Source organism: Ixodes scapularis, unplaced genomic scaffold, assembly GCF_016920785.2.
Source record: "Ixodes scapularis isolate PalLabHiFi unplaced genomic scaffold, ASM1692078v2 PGA_scaffold0__279_contigs__length_252992795, whole genome shotgun sequence".
Lineage (NCBI taxonomy): Eukaryota > Metazoa > Arthropoda > Arachnida > Ixodida > Ixodidae > Ixodes > Ixodes scapularis.
Window position 1 is genome coordinate 175683433 of NW_024609835.1, and position 24359 is coordinate 175707791.

At 46.6% G+C, this 24359-nt stretch overlaps 1 protein-coding gene across 2 annotated transcripts in view; it reads left to right on the forward strand.

Annotated features, from left to right (window-relative positions):
* The window catches only part of LOC8032110 (SH3 domain-binding protein 5-like), a 50732-nt gene that overhangs the window by 8241 nt on the left and 18132 nt on the right, over positions 1-24359 (forward strand). For both annotated transcript variants that reach the window (XM_029980657.4, XM_042290464.1), the window contains exon 5: positions 14565-14695. In XM_029980657.4, coding sequence (XP_029836517.3) covers positions 14565-14695 — 131 coding nt within the window. The remainder of the gene's footprint in view (positions 1-14564; positions 14696-24359) is intronic.

The window sequence follows — 24359 nt, forward strand, 5'->3', positions numbered from 1 at the left end:
CAGGCCCTCGAAGGCTGTGATGTTGCCTCGCTCGTTCCAGAAAGCCCTAAGATGAACTGGAACGTTGGACACCTTCTTGGGCCACCCATCCTTGCAGAATCTGAGTAGGCCGGCACAGACTCCATCCTCTGCTTGGTGCTGGCGAAGGCGATCGAGGCGAGTGGATGCAAGACTTTCGATGTCCTTGAGCAGTGACCCAACGAAGAGCTCGACGGTGTCTACTTTGGTGTCGGCAGCCTGTACAGGAGCTCGGGAAAGGGTGTCTGCTGTCGCCAGGAGCTTCCCCGGTACATAGAGAACGTTGTACTGGTAGGCCATAAGCCGCATCCTCAGGCGCTGAATGCGAGGAGGCATAGTGTCCAGTTCCGCAGATCCCAACAGAGTGACGAGGGGTCGATGATCTGTTTCGACATCAAACCTGATGCCACGGACGAACTGGTCGAACCTTTCAACGGCCCATGTGACGGCCAGAGCCTCTTTCTCCGTCTGGCTATACCGGGTTTCTGTCGGTGTAAGAGATCGCGAAGCGTAGGCAACGGCACGACGCTCTCCCGATGGTTGGTCCTGTAGCAGAACGGCTCCCAATCCATACGAACTTGCATCAGCCGACACTGTGGTATGGTACGAAGGGTCGTACTTGGCCATGCAGACCTTGGAGCTCAACATGCCCTTAAGACTATCAAAGGCAGACTGCTGACTGGGCCCCCAACACCAGGCACTGTTCTTTTGGAGAAGAGCACGAATCGGCGTAGTCACGTCGGACAGGTGAGGAAGAAAACGGCCTATGTGATTAGCCATGCCGAGAAGTCTCCTGACACCACTGACGTCCGCTGGGGCCTCCAAGTTGACCAGAGCCTGGACCTTGTCTGGATCGGGGCTGATACCGTCTGCACTGACTGTGACTCCCAAGAACCTAACAGTGGACGCTGAAAAGACGCACTTGGCTCTGTTCAGTTTCACTCCGGCACTGCTGAGGCGACCCAATACTGTTGCAAGACGGCGGTCATGTTCCTCTTGGGTGCGTCCGAAAACCAAAATGTCGTCGATCATGTGGACGACTCCGTCGAGACCCTCCAGGATCCTCCCCATTTGACGTTGGAAATACTCCGGAGCGGAGCAAATTCCAAAAGGAAGGCGACAGAAGCAGTATCTGCCGAACGGGGTAATGAAGGTCGTGAGGAGCTGGCTTTCGGCAGATAGCTTGATCTGGTGAAAACTGGCTGTAGCGTCGAGCTTGGAAAAGATCCGTGCAGGACCCAGACGTCCCAGGATGTGCTCCACCGATGGGAGGACGTGACGCTCCTGCTGGACCACCTGGTTAAGGCGTGTGAGATCGACACAGATCCGGTAACCTCCAGAGGACTTGGGGACGACAACGATACCAGAACACCAGTCCGTCGGATCGTCAACTTTGCGGATCACACCGTCAGCTTCTAGCTTATCCAGTTCTTCGCGGACAATGTTATGAAGGGGAATCGGAATGCGGCGAGGAACGCTGAGGGAGAACGGCTGTGCTCCTGGCTGGAGTCGAATCACATACTCGTCCTTCAGCTCACCCAACCCTTCGAAGATGTCGCTGTGAAGAGGGCTCTGCTGGTTGAGAGTGGAGAGGGCGTCAACGAACTTCACCACACCCAGCTTCTGGATGGCAGGAAACCCCAAAAGAGGCGGGTCTTGCGACGGCAGGACGTAAACCCGCTCCACTACCGACTTGCCTTTCCAAGTCAATGTGGCTTGGAAGGTACCGAGAACTGTCAACGGGTGATTGCCCGGTCCAGTGAGCTGCCCTTCAGGCTCTTGGAGACTGCGAGGTGCTCCGGGAAACGTGCTTGGCACCACCGTGACTTCGGCTCCGGAGTCCACTTTGAAGTCGACGTCGTACCCGTTGACGGCGACCTTGACAAACTTCGCTCGGCCCGCGGTCGAAACGGCATGTAGATGAACAGTGCTCAAACTTCGTTTCCGCTTCTCGCAGACATCTTCGAAGTGACCCAGGCGTCGACAGTAGTGACACTTGGCTTGTCTAGCCGGGCACTCGTTACGGGGGTGCGCTTGACGGCCGCAGAATCTGCAGTTCTTGCTGCCTTCTCTCGGCGACGACGCCGAGTCTCGCTTGGGAGACGTCTTGGGGGCCGGTTTCCTTCCTTTCTTCACACGTGCTTCATCCAGCTTGAGCTGCTCCGGTGCGACGGCAGCTGTCTCGTCTCGAAAAACGGTCGCCCGCGCCTTGACGGCGTCTTCGTGGATGCGTGCTTGTAGCCGGGCCTCGGCCATGGTGAGGGTCGGACAGCGGCAGAGCTTGTCGGGGAGTCTCGAGTCGAGAAGTCCTACGACGAAGCGGTCTCTAACGAGCCTGTCCTCGACCTCTGTGGACGGATAGTTGCACTTGCGGACGAGTGCTCGAAGGGCCGTGTAAAAACTGTCGACGGTTTCCCCTCGTTCCTGGACCCGCCGGTGAAAAAGCACGCTCTCGTACACTTCGTTCGGTGGATGTACGAAGTGCGCCTTGAACTTGTCTGTTACCGCAGCGAAGGACCGCCATTCATCTGCGGTGAGGCCTAACGTCTCAAGAACACGCCGCGCCTCTTCGGATCCCATAGTGTACAGTAACGTCCGCACCTGAACTTCGTCCGACGCTTGGTAGAGGCCTGACGCAAAGCTGAAGTCTTCGAATTGTAGAAACCATTGCGGCCACTTGTCGGGGTTTGCGAAGTCGAATTTGGGCGGTGGAACCAAGCTCGGGAGTGAGACGACGGGGGCGGTGGCGGCGGCAGCTTCCGTTGTTCTGTCCTGCGACATGACGAGGAACGCAGCGACGGTGACGAGAAGACGGAAAGCGTAGCAGCGTGCGACGCAGAGACGACGAGAGGCAGGGCTAGCTGTGAGCATAGCAGCAGCGAGGAGGACATCAGACCGGGAGGCCGGCCACTTCTGACACCATGTTGTGACCGTGGGCGTCCGAGTGCGACCACATGGTCGCCAGGCAGAAGGAACACAACTACCCCGTGTGACAGCTCGTCAAAAAGTGCCTTTAATCGTAAATCAACAACCGGAAGAAGCTTCGCTTCCGGTAAGCCCGCAGCACGACACATGTGGTGCCATCTATTGCCAGATGTCCTCACTACACAGGGTGTCTCCCAACGAGTGTCCTCTGCCTCCGCTGGTTTCGGCGGCTGCATCACTAGTCCACTGATGCGCTCTCCTCGACGGCCTTCGTCAGGAATGTGCGTGCCCATTTTTTTTCTGCCTCTCCAGTGTAGCACCCGTCCTTGTACCTGGGGTCCACCAACATTGACAAGGCTAGAAGGCGACACATCTTCCCATCTGGAAATCGTGTCTTGATGCTTTGTATGAGGCTCGAGACAACTGATCCTGTTTCATTGGTAGAGTGTCGACTGAGAACAACCTTGGTACACTCTAATAAGGGAATCACTTGGGAGAGGGTCGGATAGCTGTCTCCAGACAGCTCAGCTGTGGCTTGCTCGAGAGGCTGCAAGCCCTGCACCACTGCAGCCATGAGCCTCCACTCACTTGCACCGAGAGGTTCCACTGTGTCACATTCCGACAGCTCGACACTGACGGGCACGCGAAGCTTCACAAGCTTCTTCATCATTGCGTGTTCACTGTTCCAACGTGTTGGAACGTCTTGCACAACTTCAAGTGGCTCAAGGTTCATGTTCTTTTGGATTTCCATAAGGCGCCTGCGGGCCTTTGCACTCCTTTTATATCGAGCCACAATGGTTCTAGCTTTCGCACATAACTGCGAGAAACCTGCCACTTCTTTTTTGGTGTTGCTGATACACAGCTGGAGTGTGTGTCCGAGGCACGGCACGCCAGACCACAGTGACCGTGCAAACGCTGAGGTGAAATTCCTTGTGTTGTCCGTGACTACATAAATCGGCGTGGTGCCTGGTGCTGGTAGTTCCCAGTCCTCGATAGCACTTTTGATGAACTGTTCCAGATTTTCGGCCGTGTGGGAGTCCGTCATGTCCGTACAAGCTAAAGCGTGCACGTGCTCTCCAAATTCTTTGTCCATCACGTGGCAAGTCACGGAGACGTAGCTATCGTTTGCGCGCGATGTCCAGCCATCCGTCGTGATGGAGTAACATTCTGTTCCGCTACTGAAAATGTCTTGCAGACTCTTTCTTAGTTCTTTCTTTTTGGACTCGTATAGATCCGGGATGACAACCCGCGAGAAGGTCGTCTGCGACGGCACGGTGTAGGCGGGCATGGCAAGCTCTATCATTTCAACGAAACCAATTTCGTCTACGATGCTGTACAAATGCATTCCGCTAGCAATGAAGTTCGCTATTATCGCCGTCATTTGTTTCGCTTTGGGTGCAGTCAGTTTTGGTTTGGGCTTGAAACTGTCGGCTACCGATGGTTGCTGATGATTCGGTTTACCCCGTTCTTGTGTTTGACGGCACTCCCGCGTGCTTGACGCTCACATTCGAAAGTCTTGTACGAATCAGGGTGCCTTTTCAGGTGCGTCGCGAGGGTCGTTGTCGTACCCGTTGGAGTTTTCAGCACTGCCTTGCATTTGAGGCACCGAGCTTCATTTCCCGGTGGCACTTTCAAGAAGTAGTTCCATATCGGATTTCGATACACACCGGCTTTACTTTCATCGTTCCCGGCTTCCATCGATGACCCGTCAGCCATGCGAACGAACACGCAGCACCTAGAGCGAGCACACTTCGGAATCCTTTGTGGAGCTGCGACGCACGATTTTCTGATCGGTTTAGCATGTCTTGGATTGGATATTTTTTATTTCTTGATGCCGATGCGGCTTTCGTGAGTAACAGCCGAAACCGAAACTACCAGATACAATCGGCCTTCCTTCCACTATTCGTTAGTGCCGAATACTTCAAACTTTTTTGAATATCGGAACTCGGATCGGAGCGAATACCAAATAATGTACTATTCGATCGAATGTTCAGAAAAATCGAATATTCGCACATGCCTACTCGCGACACATAAAATACTGGCATCGCTGCGAATGACGTCACATGCAAGCTATATATGTATAATTTGCAGAATTACCAAGTTTGAGAAATGTTGGTAGTGAGTGTTTTCGAGGTATTTTATGGTAATCAATAATCATAGTTAATCAGTGTCTGTCCTCGGGCGTTTTCTTCTGTTTGCTTTCGTTTCGACACGACCGTGTTGACCGTCGACGCAGGCAGTCCGAGGTCCTTGGCTATGTCAATTCTTTTCCGTTTAGGGTCCCGGTCGACAACTGCCAGGATGTTCAACTTCTCCCTCAAAATCAAAGGTTTCCGCTTGTGCGATGCCATCACCGGTTCTCGGGGGCACGGGTACGGAAAGAAGCAAGGCTGACGTGCACCACGGCACGGCAACAGAGAAATGGCGGAATGCCGACCTCGCGAAATGTCAAACAAAAAAGTTGTTGGGTTCGTTCATTTACTACCACCCATACATGGCTCAAGAGTTACTCTTAGGGAAGTGTTTATCATCCTCAGAGTTGCATAGCCAGTTAAATGGTGTCTTCAAGCATTTGGTGGAGTAACCGAGAGTGACTCTTAGTCACGTGTCTATCATGAAAACGACTAAAAAATGAAGAAGCGAACGTGAACACATCGACATCGAGAACGTTCGGCGTGCGGTGCGTGCGGCGAGAACCGTTCTGCCCGAAGATCAGGAGCTCATTGCCCAGAAAACGTATAATCCGATCGATGTTTGGCGAAACTTTGGACGTACTTTCCGGGAAATCGTATTGTCACGGGTGGTGACCAAAAGAAAACAGGAAATAAACAAGAAGAAATAAACGTTTAATGTGGCGAACTTGTGCCAAAAATAAAAGAGTACAAAAGATAATAATAGAGCGTCGCGGGCGTCGAAGTCGGCGTGGCAGCAGAGTCGAACGCTGGGGCGAGACTGACTCGACAAGGTCGCGGGCGACCTCTTATCTAGAGTGCGCCGCTATCTCGAAGATTTGGCGAAAGCGGTTCGAGCGTCGCGTGATCGGGGCGAGAATGAACACGCACTTTCTAGAAAACAAAAGCAGGGATAAATGATAGAAGTTATGTGCGGTACATGAATAAACGGGAACTTTCTGGAGGACCGTGACCGAGCGTTGCTTTCTCAGCCTTGCGCGCGGCATTACTCCCCCCTTTAAAAGTGCATCGCCCCGATGCAGTGTGAAACAAATCAAAATAAAAAAAGAACGATAAACTAAAGAGTCTTTTGGAGCACAAAAGGTCCACAGTCCTATCGAGCATAGTACGGCTTCAGGCGCACGACGTGGACGACCTCAGGTCGTGGTGGGCGGCGTGACGATGTTCGTGTTCCGTCGGGCATCACCTCGTAGTTCAGTTCGCCGAGGCGACGAAGTACCTTGTATGGTCCAAAGTACCGTTTCAGCAGTTTCTCACTGAGGCCGCGGCGACGGATGGGCGTCCATACCCACACCCTATCTCCGGGCTGGAAGTGGACGTCCCTGCGACGAAGGTTGTAGCGGCCGGCGTCGACGCGTTGCTCGTCTTGAATCAGGAGTCGGGCGAGCTGGCGAACTTCTTCGGCGCGTTGAGCAACCGCCTGGGCGTCGTCGCTCTCGTTGTCAGATGGCTCATGGGGCAGCATGGCGTCCAGCATGGTCGTTACCTTCCGACCATGTACCAGCTGGAAAGGGGTGAATCCAGTGGTCTCTTGAACCGCCGTATTGTAGGCGAACGTGACGTAGGGCAGCACCTCGTCCCACGTCTTGTGCTCTACGTCGACGTACATAGAGATCATATCGGCGATTGTCTTGTTGAGTCGCTCCGTCAGCCCGTTGGTCTGCGGGTGGTACGCTGTGGTGCGGCGATGGCTGGTGTGGCTGAGACGAAGGACTTCTTGCATCAGCTGGGCCATGAATGATGATCCACAGTCTGAGATCAGGACTTCGGGAGCGCCGTGCCGGAGGACGATGGATTCAATGAAAAACTTGGCAACTTCCACAGCAGTTCCGGAAGGAAGGGCTTTCGTTTCGGCATACCGCGTGAGATAATCTGTGGCGACGATGATCCAGCGATTTCCCGACGTCGACGGCGGAAAAGGGCCAAGTAGATCCATTCCGATCTGCTGGAAGGGTGCTGTTGGCGGAGGAATTGACTGCAAGAGTCCGGCCGGCCTCGTCGGAGGTTTCTTTCGTCGCTGGCATTCATGACATGATCGCGTGTACAGGTGGACGGTTTTGGGGAGCTTGGGCCAGTAATACTTTTCACGAATACGTGCCAGGGTCCGGCTGTAACCAAGGTGTCCGGACGTCGGGTCGTCGTGGCAGGCTTGAAAGATCTCCTCCCGAAGGTCGGTCGGGATTACCAGCAGCCATGGCGAGTTGTTGTTCCCGAAGTTCTCTTTGTAGAGTACACCTTGTCTAATGGCGAAGGTCGGCAGCGCTCGTGAAAAAACACGTGGCATCGCACTCCCGCGCCCTTCCAGGTGCTCTATTAGTGCGCGCAGCTCAGGATCGTCTCGTTGACACCGGGCCATGTCGTCGATGTTCACTGCGCCCAGAAAACACTCGTCGTCATCGTCGTCGCTGCTGCCGGAAGGTGTTGCGACGGGAGCTCTGGACAGGCAGTCGGCGTCGCTGTGCTTGCGGCCTGACTTGTAGACGACGGTCATGTTGAACTCTTGTAGTCGGAGACTCCACCGCGCGAGGCGTCCTGACGGGTCCTTGAGGTTCGCAAGCCAGCAGAGCGAGTGGTGGTCCGTGACTACCCGGAACGGGCTCCCGTATAAGTACGGACGAAACTTCGTGATTGCCCAGACGACCGCAAGGCATTCTTTCTCAGTCGTGGAGTAATTTCTCTCCGCCTTGGTCAATGTCCGACTTGCGTAGGCGATGACTCGCTCGGTGCCTTCTTGTACTTGAACCAAAACCGCGCCAAGCCCTGCGTTACTTGCGTCCGTGTGAATCTCGGTTTCCGCATCCTGGTCGAAATGTCCAAGAACAGGAGGAGTCTGTAGTCGTCGCTTCAGCTCGTCAAATGCCTGCTGCTGTTCATCGGCCCATTCGAACTTCTCGGCGTCCTTCGTGAGGTGTGTGAGCGGTGCGGAAATTCTTGCGAAATCTCGAACGAAGCGCCGATAGTAGGCACATAGCCCAAGGAACCTTCGGACGGCCTTCTTGTCTCTTGGCGCTGGAAATGCTGCGACGGCACGAGTCTTCTCGGGGTCTGGGCGGACACCTTCGTTACTAACCACGTGGCCGAGGAACTTCAGTTCGTCATAAGCGAACCGACACTTTGACGGCTTCAGGGTGAGTCCGGCGGTCCGTATGGCTTGGAGAACTGCTCGGAGTCGTCGCAAGTGCTCGTCGAAGTCGCTGGAAAACACGACGACGTCGTCGAGGTAGACGAGACAGCTCTGCCACTTTAGTCCTGCCAGTACGGTGTCCATGACACGTTGGAAAGTTGCTGGCGCCGTGCACAGTCCGAAGGGCATCACTTTGAACTCGTACAGTCCATCCGGCGTGACGAAGGCTGTCTTTTCTCGGTCCCTTTCGTCGACTTCGATCTGCCAGTAGCCGCTCTTCAGGTCCATCGATGAGAAATATCGAGAGTGGCGCAGCCGGTCTAGAGTGTCGTCGATGCGGGGGAGTGGGTAGACGTCTTTCTTCGTCACCGTGTTCAGCTGCTGGTAGTCTACACAGAACCTAAGCGTCCCGTCTTTCTTCTTAACCAGTACGACTGGAGAGGCCCAAGGACTGCTTGAAGGTTGAATTATGTCGTCGTTCAGCATTTCTTGAACTTGCTCCTGGATCGCCTGCCTTTCTTTAACGGAGACTCTGTATGGCGATCGATGCACCGGGCGCGCGTCGTCCTCGGTAACGATGCGGTGCTTCGCAACGGTGGTTTGGCGCACCTTCGACGACGTGGCAAAGCAGTCGCGGTATTCGGCGAGAAGGTTAATCAACTGTCGTCGTTTCGGGCCCGGGAGTTTAGGGTCAATGTCGAGCTGCGCTGGCGACGCACTGTCTTGCTGAGGTGGCGAGAATTCGTCAGTAATGGCGGCGACAGCGGCGGAGTTTTGGAGTTCCTCGACCTGGCCCACGGCTGCACCTTTTGTGAGGTGTTGCGCTTCATTTCGGAAGTTCGTGACGAGGACCACAGTGCGGCCATCCTGAAGTTCAGCAACTCCTCTTGCGACGCCTATTCCTCTTCCCAGAAGCAACTGGAGGCTTCCTTCGAGCAGAACTTCGCCGCAGAAATCTTCGGTGATCCCGACGGGTACGAAAACACTCGACCGCGGCGGTAAGTTCACGTGGCTGGCGAGGACTCGGACCGCAGATGACGTCGCTTTGGGTTCCTCCGGTGGTGAAACAGGCTTTCGCAGCGTCAACCGGTTTGCTCCGAGGTCGATGACGGCGCCATACTCGCAGAGGAAGTCCATTCCGAGGATAACGTCCCTCGAACAGTCTTGCAGAACGACGAACTTTACAGGGCACGTCTCACCGTGGATCTCGACGCGAGCGGTGCATCGCCCGACTGGTGTGATGAGGTGCCCACCGGCGGTTCGTATTTGAGGTCCATCCCACGGCGTCGTGACTTTTCGAAGGCGGCAGGAGAGCCTCCCACTCAAAACTGAGTAGTCTGCTCCGGTGTCCACGAGTGCCGATGCGTCGTGGCCGTCGATGATGACGTTTAGGTTGTTGGACACCGTTTCAGGAGCGTCGTTTTGGTCTCCGGTAGCGTTCGAGTGGGGGCCCTCCGACGTTCGTGGAGGATCTTGGCGTCGGTGGTCTTCGGCAACTCCACCTCCAGGGGTTGCCGCGCCTAGTTTCCCCGGCGTGGAGCGAGGGGTGACAGGCTTTCACGTCGGGGTCGGTGCATCGGCGAAGCTGGACGTCGTGGCGACGGCGACCGGAACTCTCGGCGTGACGCAGGCTCGGGGGACTGGGGTCGTCGCAGGTACTCGTCGATCTCCCGAGGGCGTTCACCATACCGGGGGCGCGGGTCGCTTGGATGGAATCCGCGCAGCCCGAGTCGTCGGTATGGGCATCGGCGGTACACATGGTCAGCTTCCCCGCAGTGGTAACACAGCGGGCGTCGGTCGGCCGTCCTCCAGACGTCTGTCTTCCTCGGCGCGGGTCGCTCTGGGGGAACGTGCGCCTGATCTTCCGGCCGTCGGGGGTACTGCGGCGTTGGGGCGTCTCTTCGTGGTGGCGCCGTGGCTTGGCGGGAAGCTTGCGGCGGTCGTCGGGCCATGGCGGCGTAGCTCAACGTCGGTTCCTCCGGTGCCACCCTGGTGACGGGAACCTCTGGTTGGAGCGCGCGATGCACTTCTTCTCGGACAGCCTCGGCGATGGAAATGGTTGGCGGACGGCTGGTGGTTGGCAGCAACCTTCGCAGTTCCTCCCGGACAACCTCCCGGATAATTTCGCGGATGTCCGTACCAGGCACGTTTTCACCGCTAAGCAGCGCGGTTGCAGTGACGCTTGGCTGCCGCTGGTAGTGGGAAGCGCGCGCTTGGAGGGCGCGCTCGATGTTTGTCGCCTCGCTGACGAAGGCGTCAACGGTTGCCGGCGGGTTGCGGACGAGGCCTCCGAAGATGTCGTCCTTCACGCCCCGCATCAAAATGCGCAGCTTCTTTCCCTCGGTGGCCTGAGGATCGGCGCGGGAGCTCAGGCGGAGCACGTCTTCCACAAAGCTCGTGACGCTTTCATTGGGGCCCTGGGTCCTGGTTCGCAGTGTAGGTCCTCGGCTCTCTCTCGGCGGTGGTGGTTGACGAACGTAGCCTTCAGGTCGGTCTTGAAGATGTCCCACGACGTCAAAGAGGACTCATGGTTCTCGTACCAGTGCTTGGCGGTTCCCTCAAGCGAGAAGTAAACATTGTGCAGGCGTTGCTCGTCGGTCCAGCCATTGTGGCGGGCAACGCGTTCATACTGGTCAATCCAGTCTTCGACGTCTTCGTAGAGTTCACCGTGGAAGGGGGCAGCCGTCCGCGGTGCGACGGGCATGTAGACGACGGGAGAAGCGGCGGGGGCTTGCGACTGGTTGGCCATCGTCGTCTTCTGCGGCTTGGGCTTGTCCAGGAGCAAACCGTACTCAGGATCCTCTCCCTTGGTGCGGTGGCTGGTCCGAATTTCAGGTTCTGCGGGAAGTGGTCTTCTCACCGAGCCGGGAATCGGACTTGCACTGCGGTCCCTTGGAGGAGAACGCTGCACGGGCATGCGGTACCCCGCACCTCCACCAAAATGTCACGGGTGGTGACCAAAAGAAAACAGGAAATAAACAAGAAGAAATAAACGTTTAATGTGGCGAACTTGTGCCAAAAATAAAAGAGTACAAAAGATAATAATAGAGCGTCACGGGCGTCGAAGTCGGCGTGGCAGCAGAGTCGAACGCTGGGGCGAGACTGACTCGACAAGGTCGCGGGCGGCCTCTTATCTAGAGTGCGCCGCTATCTCGAAGATTCGGCGAAAGCGGTTCGAGCGTCGCGTGATCGGGGCGAGAATGAACACGCACTTTCTAGAAAACAAAAGCAGGGATAAATGATAGAAGTTATGTGCGGTACATGAATAAACGGGAACTTTCTGGAGGACCGTGACCGAGCGTTGCTTTCTCAGCCTTGCGCGCGGCAGTATTATCCAGAAACGTATGAACCAGTCGTATATATGCCATATATGCCTACATACCCGATAACATTAATGGTCTAAAATATATTTCTTAATGGCCCCTTTTCCCTTAAAAAATATAAATGAATATTGGGCTTGAACGTTTAAAGCAAAAAAAAAGCAGCAAATGATGGCCGGTCTTGGATATAGACGGGCAACTGGCCTTTTATCCCAAAAACCGTCTTGTGTCTGTCAAAAACCAGGCAGGTGGAAACTGTAGCGTTTGGTTGCTTGAGCCTTTTTTTATACTGTAAACTTAGAAAGGGTAGCATTATCACGAAAATAATATGATGAGTGATTATTGACTTATACAAAAGATATATTAAAGGCAGGCAGCTGAATTGTTGGTGACAACTTTGGGGGGGGTGGGGGGGGGGGGGGGGGGGGGGGGAGCTCTTTGACTTATGACAATAATGGCCAAAATATGCTTCTTGGTGTTTTGATACCAAAAATATAAGACGTGACATTGCTGTGGAGAGTATTCACACCAGCTTTACTCAAATATAGGGCAACTTGTCCCTCGCCAAAGATGAAACAATATTTCAATATCCGTCAACGCTAATATTCTAGGTGGAGATAAAAGAAATCGATGGAAACATTTATATCACAGTGACCCTACTCGGCCAAGCTAAAATTGGCTTGTCGTCAGCACTGGCCATGCCATTGTCTGAACTTTCACGCAATGACATTGGCATCGTCATAGTGTCACAAATCTAAAAGTCACAAGAAAATTAACAAATTGGTTAGACGGCAGCTGCTGTAATAAGAGAGAGCGAGTGTCTCTTACTCCTGACAAGATCACCTAATTATTGTGTCATCTACATACTCAACACTGTGTCACTTGCACCTCTTGCATCAGTCTGCCCTGCTTCGCACTAGTGTGCATGTTTTGAGCCTCGCTGCTTTGCATTGGTGTGCCAGGAGCAGGGGGCTTCTGGGTTACCTCATTGGCTTGGGAATTATGCACACTACTATTGCACATCAACATTCTTCGGCTACAATTGTAGGTCAACCCCTAAGTTTAATGAGATTGGAATAATAAGGAAAAATATGGACCTCTTTTTTAATGAATATGGTCCGATTACATTTTGCAAGCTGCAGCCAAATCTAGCTCAGACAACATCAACTTCTCTGGAAACTTTTACTCTGGTTAAAGTTGTAATTGACTGTGACAGCCTTGTTAGGGTCTCTAAACTTTCAAATAGTATGTCTTTGAAAGGAAGCGTGCAATGATTTCCCCACTCTTTTTAAGTAGTACTCGGAATAAAACTTTACCACTTATTGAACGAACAATGCATATAAATTTTCATTTTTAAATCGGTGGTGGTGGGGACCAGGGGGGAAGGGGGGGAAGGAAGGAGGAAGGGGGGCCAGCCAATTAAAGTAAAGAAACTGCATATGAGAACCTCAACTTTCTACCAAAGACGAAAGCGTGTACATAGCGACAGGTATATGTTGCTAGGACACACAGAGGGATATGCGCAAATTGTAGCCTCTTGCATTTTTATTTCTCATTGCTTTATTCACATTTGTATGCACCTCATTCTAAGAATGAAAGAGAATTAGTAATCTGCCTGTTAAGTTGGGGAGTTAGGGACCGGTCTTTTTTTACAAAGAGCATTTGTAAAAAAGAAAAAACTACAGGAGTAGACTTAAGACTTCTTACATGTAGGAATGCGAAAGCATTATAGTCCCGTGCAGTCGCCTCACAGTCCATCGCACAAAGCACACAATGAGCACAGATCAAGTCCGAAGCGCACCTTTCGCACACGTTTCAAGGCTTCCGTGACGAAGCATTTGCGTTACTGTGCTTTCCTTTGTGTTTTATTTTTGAGGCCCGTCCGCTTTGACCTTGAGCAGCGGCGTTTCCGCCGGCTTTATGACTTCCGTGACGAAGCATCTGCGTTGGCACGCCTGCCTTGACCTTGAGTGGCACGTGCTTGATGACATTTTTATGGCCATCTTTTGAGCGCAACAAGCACAACGCTGAGTCTTATCGCGAAATGGGACATATAAGGCTTCCCCCTTAATAAAAGGCCACTGAAAAGAAAAAAAATGTTATTTTTTGACAGTCTAATTAGAACACGCTTCTCAAAAAAGATATTTTATGCGAAAAAAATTTTTTTAGAGCAATATTGCCAGCGCGACATGCAATTTAGTTGGTAGTCACCTCCTTTCCACTTGTTTTCTCTCGGCATTTCAGACGCATGAAGGAGAGAAGCTGTGGCAGTCACATTGAGGTGGAGGGAGTCTATGACCATCTTGTTGAGGTAGAAAGGATGTAAGACCATTCCGTGACATCATGGACTTTGCACGCATAATTCAGACGCAACTAAAATAAATCTTGCGCCGTTAATATTGGTCTAAAAAATGTTTTCCTTTCATAAAGTTAGTCTTTTTACATACAAGTCCCAACCAAACTCTATGAAATAATTTTTTTTTTTAACTTTTTAGTGGCCTTTTATGAGGAAAGATGTAATGAAACATTTTTTCAACCAGTGTTTACATATCTGCTTTAGGATGAGAGCAGCTCCACATTTGCATGTATCTCATTAAACAGCATAATTAAAGCCTTCTGGTGAGAAACCTTTTAGTTATGCACTCGCATCTCACTAATGTGCACCTCAAAGAGTGCCTTGTTGCAGCTTTGAAGTAAATATGTGATTATTATTCAACTGAATTTAGAAAAGTCTATTATATGAAATACATAAATAATGAGGTGTCTTGCTGCTGCGTAAACACTGTATAGATAACACTGGATATCTCGTAATGTTTGTACTTCCCTTCATTGTCATAAATAGCTTTACTTTCTTCTGTTTTTTTGTTTTCTTTTGTATTTTCACGGAACCACACAACAGGTAAACGGTAAACCATATCATGAAGGTGTACTACTTGGTTTCGATCCAGTGGATCTCTTGAAAGCTCGGTCTGGGGCCCACCGCAGGTGAACGAGGCGGAGCGTGAGCGTGTGCAGAGCGGCCTTGAGCAGGGCCGGCTTTGGCATGCCTGCCGGGGACAGCAGCAGGCTGTGCTCGACCTCCACCTAGCACTCAAGAAGTCCATCGTCAAGGCAAGGTAGGCACCCCAGTGTCGACTCTGGCCACAGGCAACTGACATAAACTAAATTGTGGGTGTTTACATAAGTCTGTTCCAAATCAGTGTGGGATATTGAACATACCTTAGTTGTGGTGGGTAGCTAGCTAGAAGAAGAGGTGGGACGATTGCGCAGGCGAGAGCAGGATCGAAATGGGGTGTATTGCAAGGTGGCGCTGCTTCCAGTCTACTGGAAGCAACACCACCTTGCACTCCGGGGCTAGAAAAGAAAATGATAACGAGAATGGGCAGATTGAGCATATATTTATTGTAATCTGTAGAGCCCATAAATTGGAAGACGGTCCCCCTATATTTTTCAGCATTTTTCTCGTGCTCCGTTTTATTCAGAACGAGTTAACTGGTCCTTGCCATTGTGGCACTGCTGTCAACTTACATATTGTATCATGGTAACAGGGACACATGAGGTGCAAAGTCAGCCACTGGAAGAAGCGAGTGGTCGCCACACCTCTCCTTCTAGCCCACTTCACCTTAGTGAAGGACTGCGGATTAATCTAAACATTCGGAGTATTTTACGCGCGGTTGAAATCATACTTCAATGTTAAATGGCGTTCGCACCTCGATAAGTCTTCTTCAGACTGCTGGTGCCCCGGTCTGTATTTGGAATCTGTTGGCCGGGGTTCTGTTTGCCGGAAATCTCATGACAACCACCGTTTTTTCCAAATGTTTTCACCCACCTTTTTAACTCTTTGCTCGCATAATCGTAGAGGCAAAAAAGCAACAAAGAAGGAAAAAGCCAAAGACACTATAGGCGCATGCACATAGTAGATTTTGACTTAGAAGTGAATCCAAAACGAATTGGCCGAATATTTTTGAATAAAATATTTTATGTTTTCGCCAAACATTTCACTAGTAAACGAAAACCCAGCTAAACTTACAAGGGTTGTTTGCAAGCTTTCACTTGGCATTTTTAAGCTATCTTAATTTTAATTTAATTATATTTATGAACTGTGACCTCAGGTGGCTCAATGCTTACATTCGGACAGCAAGGAAATGACACACTTGACATAAACATAAACCTACAGAGGTGCCAAATAAATCTTTGTTATATGAGAAAATTTTTTTCTTCAAACTCGAATTTTAGAGAAAAAAAAAGACAATCACGAATGATTAATGCAAGTTGTCGGGGCATCTCTACCTAACATGTAATCTTGCATAATAACCACAGTTTAATTTTGAAAATTTTACTGCATTGTAGATGTCAACATGTGCAGAGTTTCAGTTTCTTTTTAAATACACCAAGTGCGTGTGCGCACAATCCCGTTTTGAAAGTGCGCTTTCCTTCTAATCGCGTGACTGTGATATTTATATTTTTCGAAGTCTTGATTTCGGCGGGTTACAGCCCCATTGAGCGTGCTTCTTACCGAGCACCGGTGCACTGTGGAGAAGCAACACCCGCAAAAACGAGCTTCTCAACAGTGCATCAGTGCCTGGTAAGAAGCACGCTCAAATTGGGGCTACCAGCCGCCAGAGCCGTATATAGAGAGAGTTTGGTCAATGGGAGGATGGGCAGAGCCGAGGCATACACCAGATGCTGTTAGAGGGCTTGACATGCTCTGTTGTTCAACCAGAAGCCAAAAATATTCCGCTAGCAGTGGTAGCGAGAAACAGTTTTAAAAAGTGTGTCACAGTTAAATGTAGTAAATATTCATGGTTGAAGATATGGTGCACGTGACGTTTCAATTATGATCATGTAGGAAACGAATGTGCCGCTCAAACTGTTTTTCTTAGACAGTGTTTAACTGCTGGGACGGCAGATTCTCGGCGCATGGCATACGGGTTATGTCAATCATTCTGCTAGTCGCACACACTTTTTTATTTCTTCTATATATCTTTATATATCTTATGCAATGATTTTGCATGACTGTGATTGAAATATCATGTGCGCAATATCTTTAGTCACCTAGAGTTACTCTGACATACTTATTAATTTTTTTTCTCGTGATCACTGCCAAGGGGATCGCTGGGACGGCTTCTTGTTGGGCACATTCGAATTTGTGAATATGCCCTGGAACATGCCCAGCTTGCTTTCAGCCAATGACTTCTCCTCATTTGCCTCCTATACTTCTCAATGAATGGCCAAACTCTTGCCGTAATCAACACAGAAAAATTTGAATATCGCAATTCATCCTGAAATTAATATTGATTTGCATGTTATTCGAAATCACTGTTCGAAAATTCGAATATTTGTGCAATCCTACACATAACCCTAAGAGAGCTCAATAGGGCCAGCATTTTAGGAAAACACCCACAATGAAAATCTGTCAATAAGGTTCTACTGAATGCATGGGCATTTATTCATTTTTCACATATATCAACACAATTCAGTCCCCTCAATTTATTGTTTGGTTGAGTAGATACCAGAAGACCAGACTGCAGATCTGAGCACCTGCTGCCTGGAAGTATCAGCACAACAATTTGGAAAAAAGTAGTTTCAGAAAGCAAAAGAGTATGACAGAGCACTATATGTCGGAAAGGCGCTTATCCCTTATCTGTTGTATTTTACTCAATGTACAGTTTATTGTATTTGACTGTACATCACTTCTAGCATGAGCACAGTGTTGGCACTTTTTTTTCATTTTACTTTGGTTGCGCCCCAAATGAACACTTTCCATCACACCAGCAGTTTGGACGGCAGCTTTACGATTCCAAAAGAAAAACAGGGGAAAAAAATGGTAATTGTATCTTTGTGCTAGCAGTGTTGCATATATGTACTTGCTACTTGAAGTACATATATGCTGCCAGTCAGCATTGGGAAGAATTACTCTGAAAAGTATTTGGAAATACAAATACAGGGATACATAGTCTGTAAGTACTGATACTGAAATACATTTATTATAAAGTATTGTGATATGTATTAGGAATACATTTAAAGATAGAAATGTATTCGGAAATACAAATGCAAGAATACATTCTGTTGGGACAGAAATACAAATACTGAAACACCTTTTTAAATAGAATTGCTATTTGTGTTATTCATTTATAGAACTGGTTGTGCCAATGCACACTTAAAAAACATATATGATCCAAGTTACTCTGAAGAATTATACTAGACCCTTGAAACCAACAAGCGAGTTCTCACTGTAAGATTCAACCCAAATATCATCACTAACGATTTTGACCTCAAAATAGATTTCTCGCAGAATTAACATTTTGCATTTTGCTCAATGAGCAGAGAGCAAGTAGTTCTTTAATGGGCTGAAAAACTTATTTTATCAGGGCTAGGGTGCGATTTGTCTTGAGATCTCTCATCCTTCTCAAACAAAATCACAGGGAACTCTAAATAATTTTTGTGCACTCCCAAATGACCTCGAGGTCATCGTACCCTTATTCAAGCTAGGTGTCCTTTTCGGTGTGATTTTAAGAAGTCACGGTGGAATGAAACAGTGTTCTTTTAACTGATGGTTGGATGTACCGGCAGCGCCTAGAACTTTTGAACATTCAAGAATAATCGACGCAAAAGTCCAAGAAAACATTTGCTCTTTTTTTTTTTTTTTTAGAATAAAGAAGCTAGTGAGTTCAGTCAGAGACGAAACATTCTTTACAAACATTGGTCTCCACAATACAAAGCCTCAGCGTCTTTTTTACACAATCCTTCCTCCACTCAAGAAAAAAATGTCAGTTCGAACTTTTGATTAAAAGGAAACGATTCCTTAAAAAGTGTAACGTGGTACATCGGCTCCTAATAGTATCGTTATACCAGGAATACAGCCGAAAATTTATTTCAATCCAGAGATACAAAATGCACTTGAAAAATTGTATGGCAATACAGAAATATAAATACCAAATGTATTTCTGAAATACTGTGGCATCACATTTGTATCGCGATACTACCCAACCCTGCTGCCAGTTCGTTATGCTTGACTAAATTAGCATACTTTTTATATGTATATTTTTCCCGGCACTACTTCTTACTCTCTCTCGTTAATTCGACTTATTATTGATACAGTTTAGATTGACACGTCTGACTTCAAATCGCTTCCACCTCTAATTAGTTTGTCCTATTAATAACAGAATTTACATAATAAAAGTTCAACAAACATTTTGTTTTACTCTCGATTACTTCGAGGAATTGTTGGCAAAAATATGTTTGTAAAAGCTCATTTGATATTCTGATTACTTTTTGGTTATAGCTATTATTGATACAAACAACTTTATAGAAGCAAACATTTCGTCACTCAGTCGAGGAGTTTGAATTAATGTTGACAAAGGCAATATAAGTTTGATTAAGATTTGGATTACTCCGTGTTTCTAGTCACCCAGTTGACTTTGAATTAACTCAATTAACTTAGTAGTTACTTTTTTATCTTTCCCCAATATATTAGTCACACAACTGAGTTTATATCAGCATTATTGAAATGTTTGAGTAGCCACTGATCTATTTGACTTTATAATGGTCTAACTGACATAATCCTCACTCATTATTACTTAGTGCTTTTATAAACCCGAGTGATTTATTATCAGCTCAGTTCCCATTTTGATCACTCTTTTGATTACTTCAATTTACTATTGACCCAATGGAATTTGATCCGGCCTAATTGACATCATGATTACTCTGGGCATTACTTTGAGCAAATTATAGACTAACCGATTTATTATAAACATGTGTCACTTTATGATTACTATTTTGTATATTGCAAGTTACTAATGACTGAATGAACTTTAATTCACCCTAATTGACATCTTGGTGACTTGATTACATTGAGCTACCCAGTTGAAAATTCCCATTAGATTCCAATTGGAATTTCCAATTGGTACCAGCTAGCTTTTGGGACAACCAATCGGTCACTCACTGCAATGGGAACCAATTGGAACCTATTAAGATTCCAACTGGAAATTTTTTTCGAATTGGTGAGACCCATTGGGCCAGTGTGCTTCCAATTGGAACCCACTAAAACCACTGGTTCCAATTAAGCCCAGCTAGAATTCCATTTGGATCTAATGGGAATTTTCAGCTGGGTAATATTCAACCAATTGATTTGTGATTAGTAGTTTGATTACTTTGAGCTACTATTTACTCAAGAGACTTTATTTCAGCTAATTGGCATTGTTGTGCCTCTCTTGATATTACTTTGAGTTATTATGCAACCAGTTCATCTATTATTAGCTCAATTCCCAATATTGTTACTCTTTTGACTACTTATAGTTATGTTTGGCCCATTGATTTTAGTACAGCCTAATTGACATTACAATGACTCTTGATTGCTTTGAGGTAATATTCAGCCAAATGATTTATTATGAGCTCAATTGAGATTATGATTACTCTTTTTGATTACCATATTTTCCGGGCTATAGTCTGTGTTTGGTGTATAGTCTGCAGGGGCAAATTTGGGGTCAAAAGTAGAAGTTCTTACTTAGATGGACCACACCCGGTGCTAGTCTGCATGCCATACATAGTATGCACCAGGTGCTTAGTCAACACGAAAATCTCCTCATACACGGCACACTTTGACAAATGTGCTTTCTTAGCTCACAAAGAAGCTTGTATTATAAATAAATTATCATTAACATACTCCTTCATCCACAAAATTCGTTACTTCTCGTCATAAATAACAATCTTGAAAAACAAAATTCCTGTATAGTTCGCACAGCCTAAAATTCCAACTTTTGAACATGTATAGTCCGCAGACTATAGCGCGGAAAATACTGTACTTTGAGTTACTATTGACCCAATTAACTTTAAAGGGGTGGTGCAACGATTTTCTGACTGGCTAATTAACTGCAGAAATTCATCTGTGGCACCCATGGAACGAAGAACAGAAAACCGTATCTCCTCGTGAGCGCTAGTTTTTGTGTAAAAAAAATGAAACAAATCGAAGGTCAAAATGCCTCTCAACTCTCCACGTTGCCTTTCGAGTGGCATACTCTGGGGGATCACATGGTTTCCCCTTGGGTTTTTTCTTTAGAGACCCCAGCCGCTTTCTCCGCGATTATCGACTTTTAAAGGATTAGCATCGTCAAAGGTCGCGGTGTAGCGATTGACACACAAGACGGATTGCTACAGGGGTGACGGCGAGTATAGCTGTGGAGGAGGACAGATTTTGTTTACTTCCGCGTATCCCCCAGAGTATGTGACACCTATAGTTCCGTTAACTACCACAACCGGCTGCAGGTTGGCAAACATTTTGTTTTCTTCTTTGCGACTACGCACCGGAATAGAAATTTTTTGGGGCAAGGTGACGCGTTTTTGGTCATTTGTGCTTGGAGAAAGAATATAAAAATTCAAATTGCCAATTCTTTCAACACTGAATTCGTTGCACTACCCCTTTAATTTGGCCTAGATGACATTTTGGGAACTCTCTTGATTACTTCAGTTAGTATACCACCAGTTCACCTATTACAAGCTCAATTCACATTATTGTTACTCTTTTGATTACTTGGAGTTACTTTTGACCCAGTTGACTTTAATTTGGCCTAATTGACATTGTGATGACTGTTTTGATCACCAATTGATCTACTATGAGCCTAAATCACTTTAATATTACTCGTGATTACTTTGGGTTACTTCTGACCCAATTGACTTTAATGCGGCCTATGTTATATTGTGTTGACTCCTTTGATTAGTTTGTTCTTTCAACCAATTGATTTATTATGAGGCTAGTTGACATTATGATTACTGTTTTTATTATTTTGAGTTACTCTGGCCCAATATGTTTTAATTTGGCATAATTGACATTTTGGTGATTTTCTTGATTACTTCAAGTTATTATACCACCAATTGATCTATTATGAGCTCAAATCACATTCTTATTACTCTTTTGATTACTTCAAGTTACCATTGGCCTAATTGACACTGTAACACCTTTTCGATTACTTCGAGCTAATATTCAAACAATTGATGTATTATGATATATATTAGCTCAAAGTAATCAAGAGCCATTGAAATGTGAATTAGGCCCAATTATGGTTTAGTAGGTTAAAAATAACTCAAACTAATCAAAAGTGTAATAATAATGTGAACTGAGCTCAAAATAGATCGATTGGTGATATAACTTTAAGTAATGAGGTGTCACCAAAATGTCAATTATGCTCAATTGAAGTCCGTTGGGTCAATAATAACTCAAAGTAATAAAAAGAGTAATCATCATACTTATTGGGCTCATAGTGAATCAATTTCTTTAATATTAGCTCAAAGTAATGAAAGCAGTCATCGCAATGTCAATTAGGTCAAATTAGAATAAACTAGGTCAATTCTAACTCAAAGTAATAAAAAAAGTAATCAAAATGTCATCTAGGCTTATAATAAGTCAATTGGTTCAATATCAGCTCAAAGTAATCAAGAGTCATTGAAATGTCGTATAGGCAAAATTAAAGTCCATTTGGTCAAAAGTAACTCAAATTAATCACAAGAGTAATCATCATGTCTATTGGGCTCATAAATATTCAATTGGTTGAATATCAGCTGAAAGTAATCAAAACGGTCATCACAATGTCAAGTAGGGCAAATTAAAGTCAATTGTGTCTAGTAACTCAGAGTAATCAAAATAGTAATCATAATGACAACTACACTTATAATAAATCAATTAGTTGAATATTAGTTCAAAGTAATCAAAACAGCTGTCACAATGTCAATTAGGCCGAATTAAAGTCAATTCGGTCAAAGGTAGCTCAAAGTAGTCAAAAGAGTAATAATAATGTGGATTGAGCTTGTAATAGATGAACTGGTGGTATAGCAACTCGAAGTAATCAAGAAAATCCCCAAAATGTCAATTAGGTCAAATTAAAATTAATGCAATCAAGAGTCATCATAATGTCAATTAGGCTGTACTAAAATCTATGGGTCAAACATAACTATAAGTAGTCAAAAGAGTAACAGTATTGGGAATTGAGCTAATAATAGATGAACTATTTGCATAATAACTCAAAGTAATCACAGCAAAACCACAATGTTGATTGGCTAACATAAAGTCTATTGAGTAAATAGTAACTTGAAGTAATCAAACTACTAATTTTCACATCAATTAAGCTTATAACAAATCAATTGGTTGAATATTAGCTCAAATTAATCAAGTGATCAAGACTTCAATTAGGGCAAATTGAAGTCCATTGGTCGATAGTAGCTCAAAGTAATCAAAAGAGTAAATATAATGTGACACATGCTCATAATAAATTGGTCAGTTTATAATTTGCTCAAAGTAATGTCCAGAGTAATCATGATGTAAAATGGTCAATTAGGCCAAATCAAACTCCATTGGGTCAATAGTAAGTCAAAGTAATCAAAAAAGTGACCAAAATGGTAACTGGGTTGAGAATAAATCACTCGGTTGTATAAAAGCTCAAAGTAATAATGAGAATGAGGATTATGTCAGACCAATATAAAGTCAAAAAGATCAGTAGTTACTCAAAGATATCAATAATGCTGATATAAACTCAGTTCTGTGAAAGGATTGGAGAAAGGTAAAAAATATCCACTCAGTAATTGAGTTAATTTAAAGTCAATCAGGTGGCTAGTAACACACAGTAATCAAAGGAGTACTAATTTGAAATTTTAACCAAACTTTTATGTAGTTGCATTTGTCAGCTATATTTGAAAGTAATTGACTCAGTAATGAAAATTTTTCTTCTATAAAGTTATTTGTGTCAATGATACCTGTGTAACCAAAAAGTAATCAGAAGGTTCAAATGAATTCTACCAAGGTATATTTCGTTCCATAATTCCTCGAAGTAATCGAGGGAGTAATTCAAAAATGTTTGTGGAACTTTTATCTTGTAATTTGTGCTATTAATGGGATGAAGTAATTAGAATTGCAAGCCATACCTCCATTAAGCTTTTAAGTCAGAAGTGTCAACAATAGTTGACACTTCTGACAAAGTAATCACAAAGTGCAGTTACACTTTTATTATCTGAATTTTATCAATAATAAGTCTCCACTTACTGAGGCGCACCCATGGCTGGTCTTGGGCGTGCCACAGTAACCGTGCTCTATAAATTGCGAACCTTTTATAGGGCGCTGCGCTTTTGGAGTTCCCTTTGCCGAAGAGAAAGCTCCCTATGAAGCTCACTCAGCACAGAGAGCGACGCAACCGTTTTTAGGCTTAACCACATTCACAATACCACCGTCCGAAAGCGGATCACAGACGACGGCGGGTTTGTTGACATCAATGCATCCGATGGACGAAGCACGTCTGGGGCTGGGCGATTCCTCGACCCCAGCTTTGCTAGGCGTGCACGCTGCTCGGTTTCTCGGTTGATCACTTCCGCAACCATGCAATTGCAGCCATTACAAGAGCGGCTTGGCTTGACTTGGCCTGGCCGTTTGGCGTCAAAAACAAAATTGGCTTCAAGACTCACGGATTTGAAAATTAAATGTGCATTCGTTATGCGAGAAAAAGAAAAATTTTCATATATTGGTGCCCGTTGTGGGGGTGCGTTCATTATGCGAGTAAATACGGTAGTAGATACAAGGTGTTGGTCACTGTTACCAGTGGCCATTGCCGACTTGTTATGCCCGATTCACTTGGTCCGATTCTGTTTGCGATTTTCAGTATCAACGTCAAGCATCGCAGCTACCGTCCATGCTTTTGCAGCTCAAGCGACATCAAGACTGAAAATAGCCAGCTGAATCTCGATCCTCATGTCAATCAGGCTTTAGTGTTCATTATGCTGCATCCCTGCAGTTAATTGTTG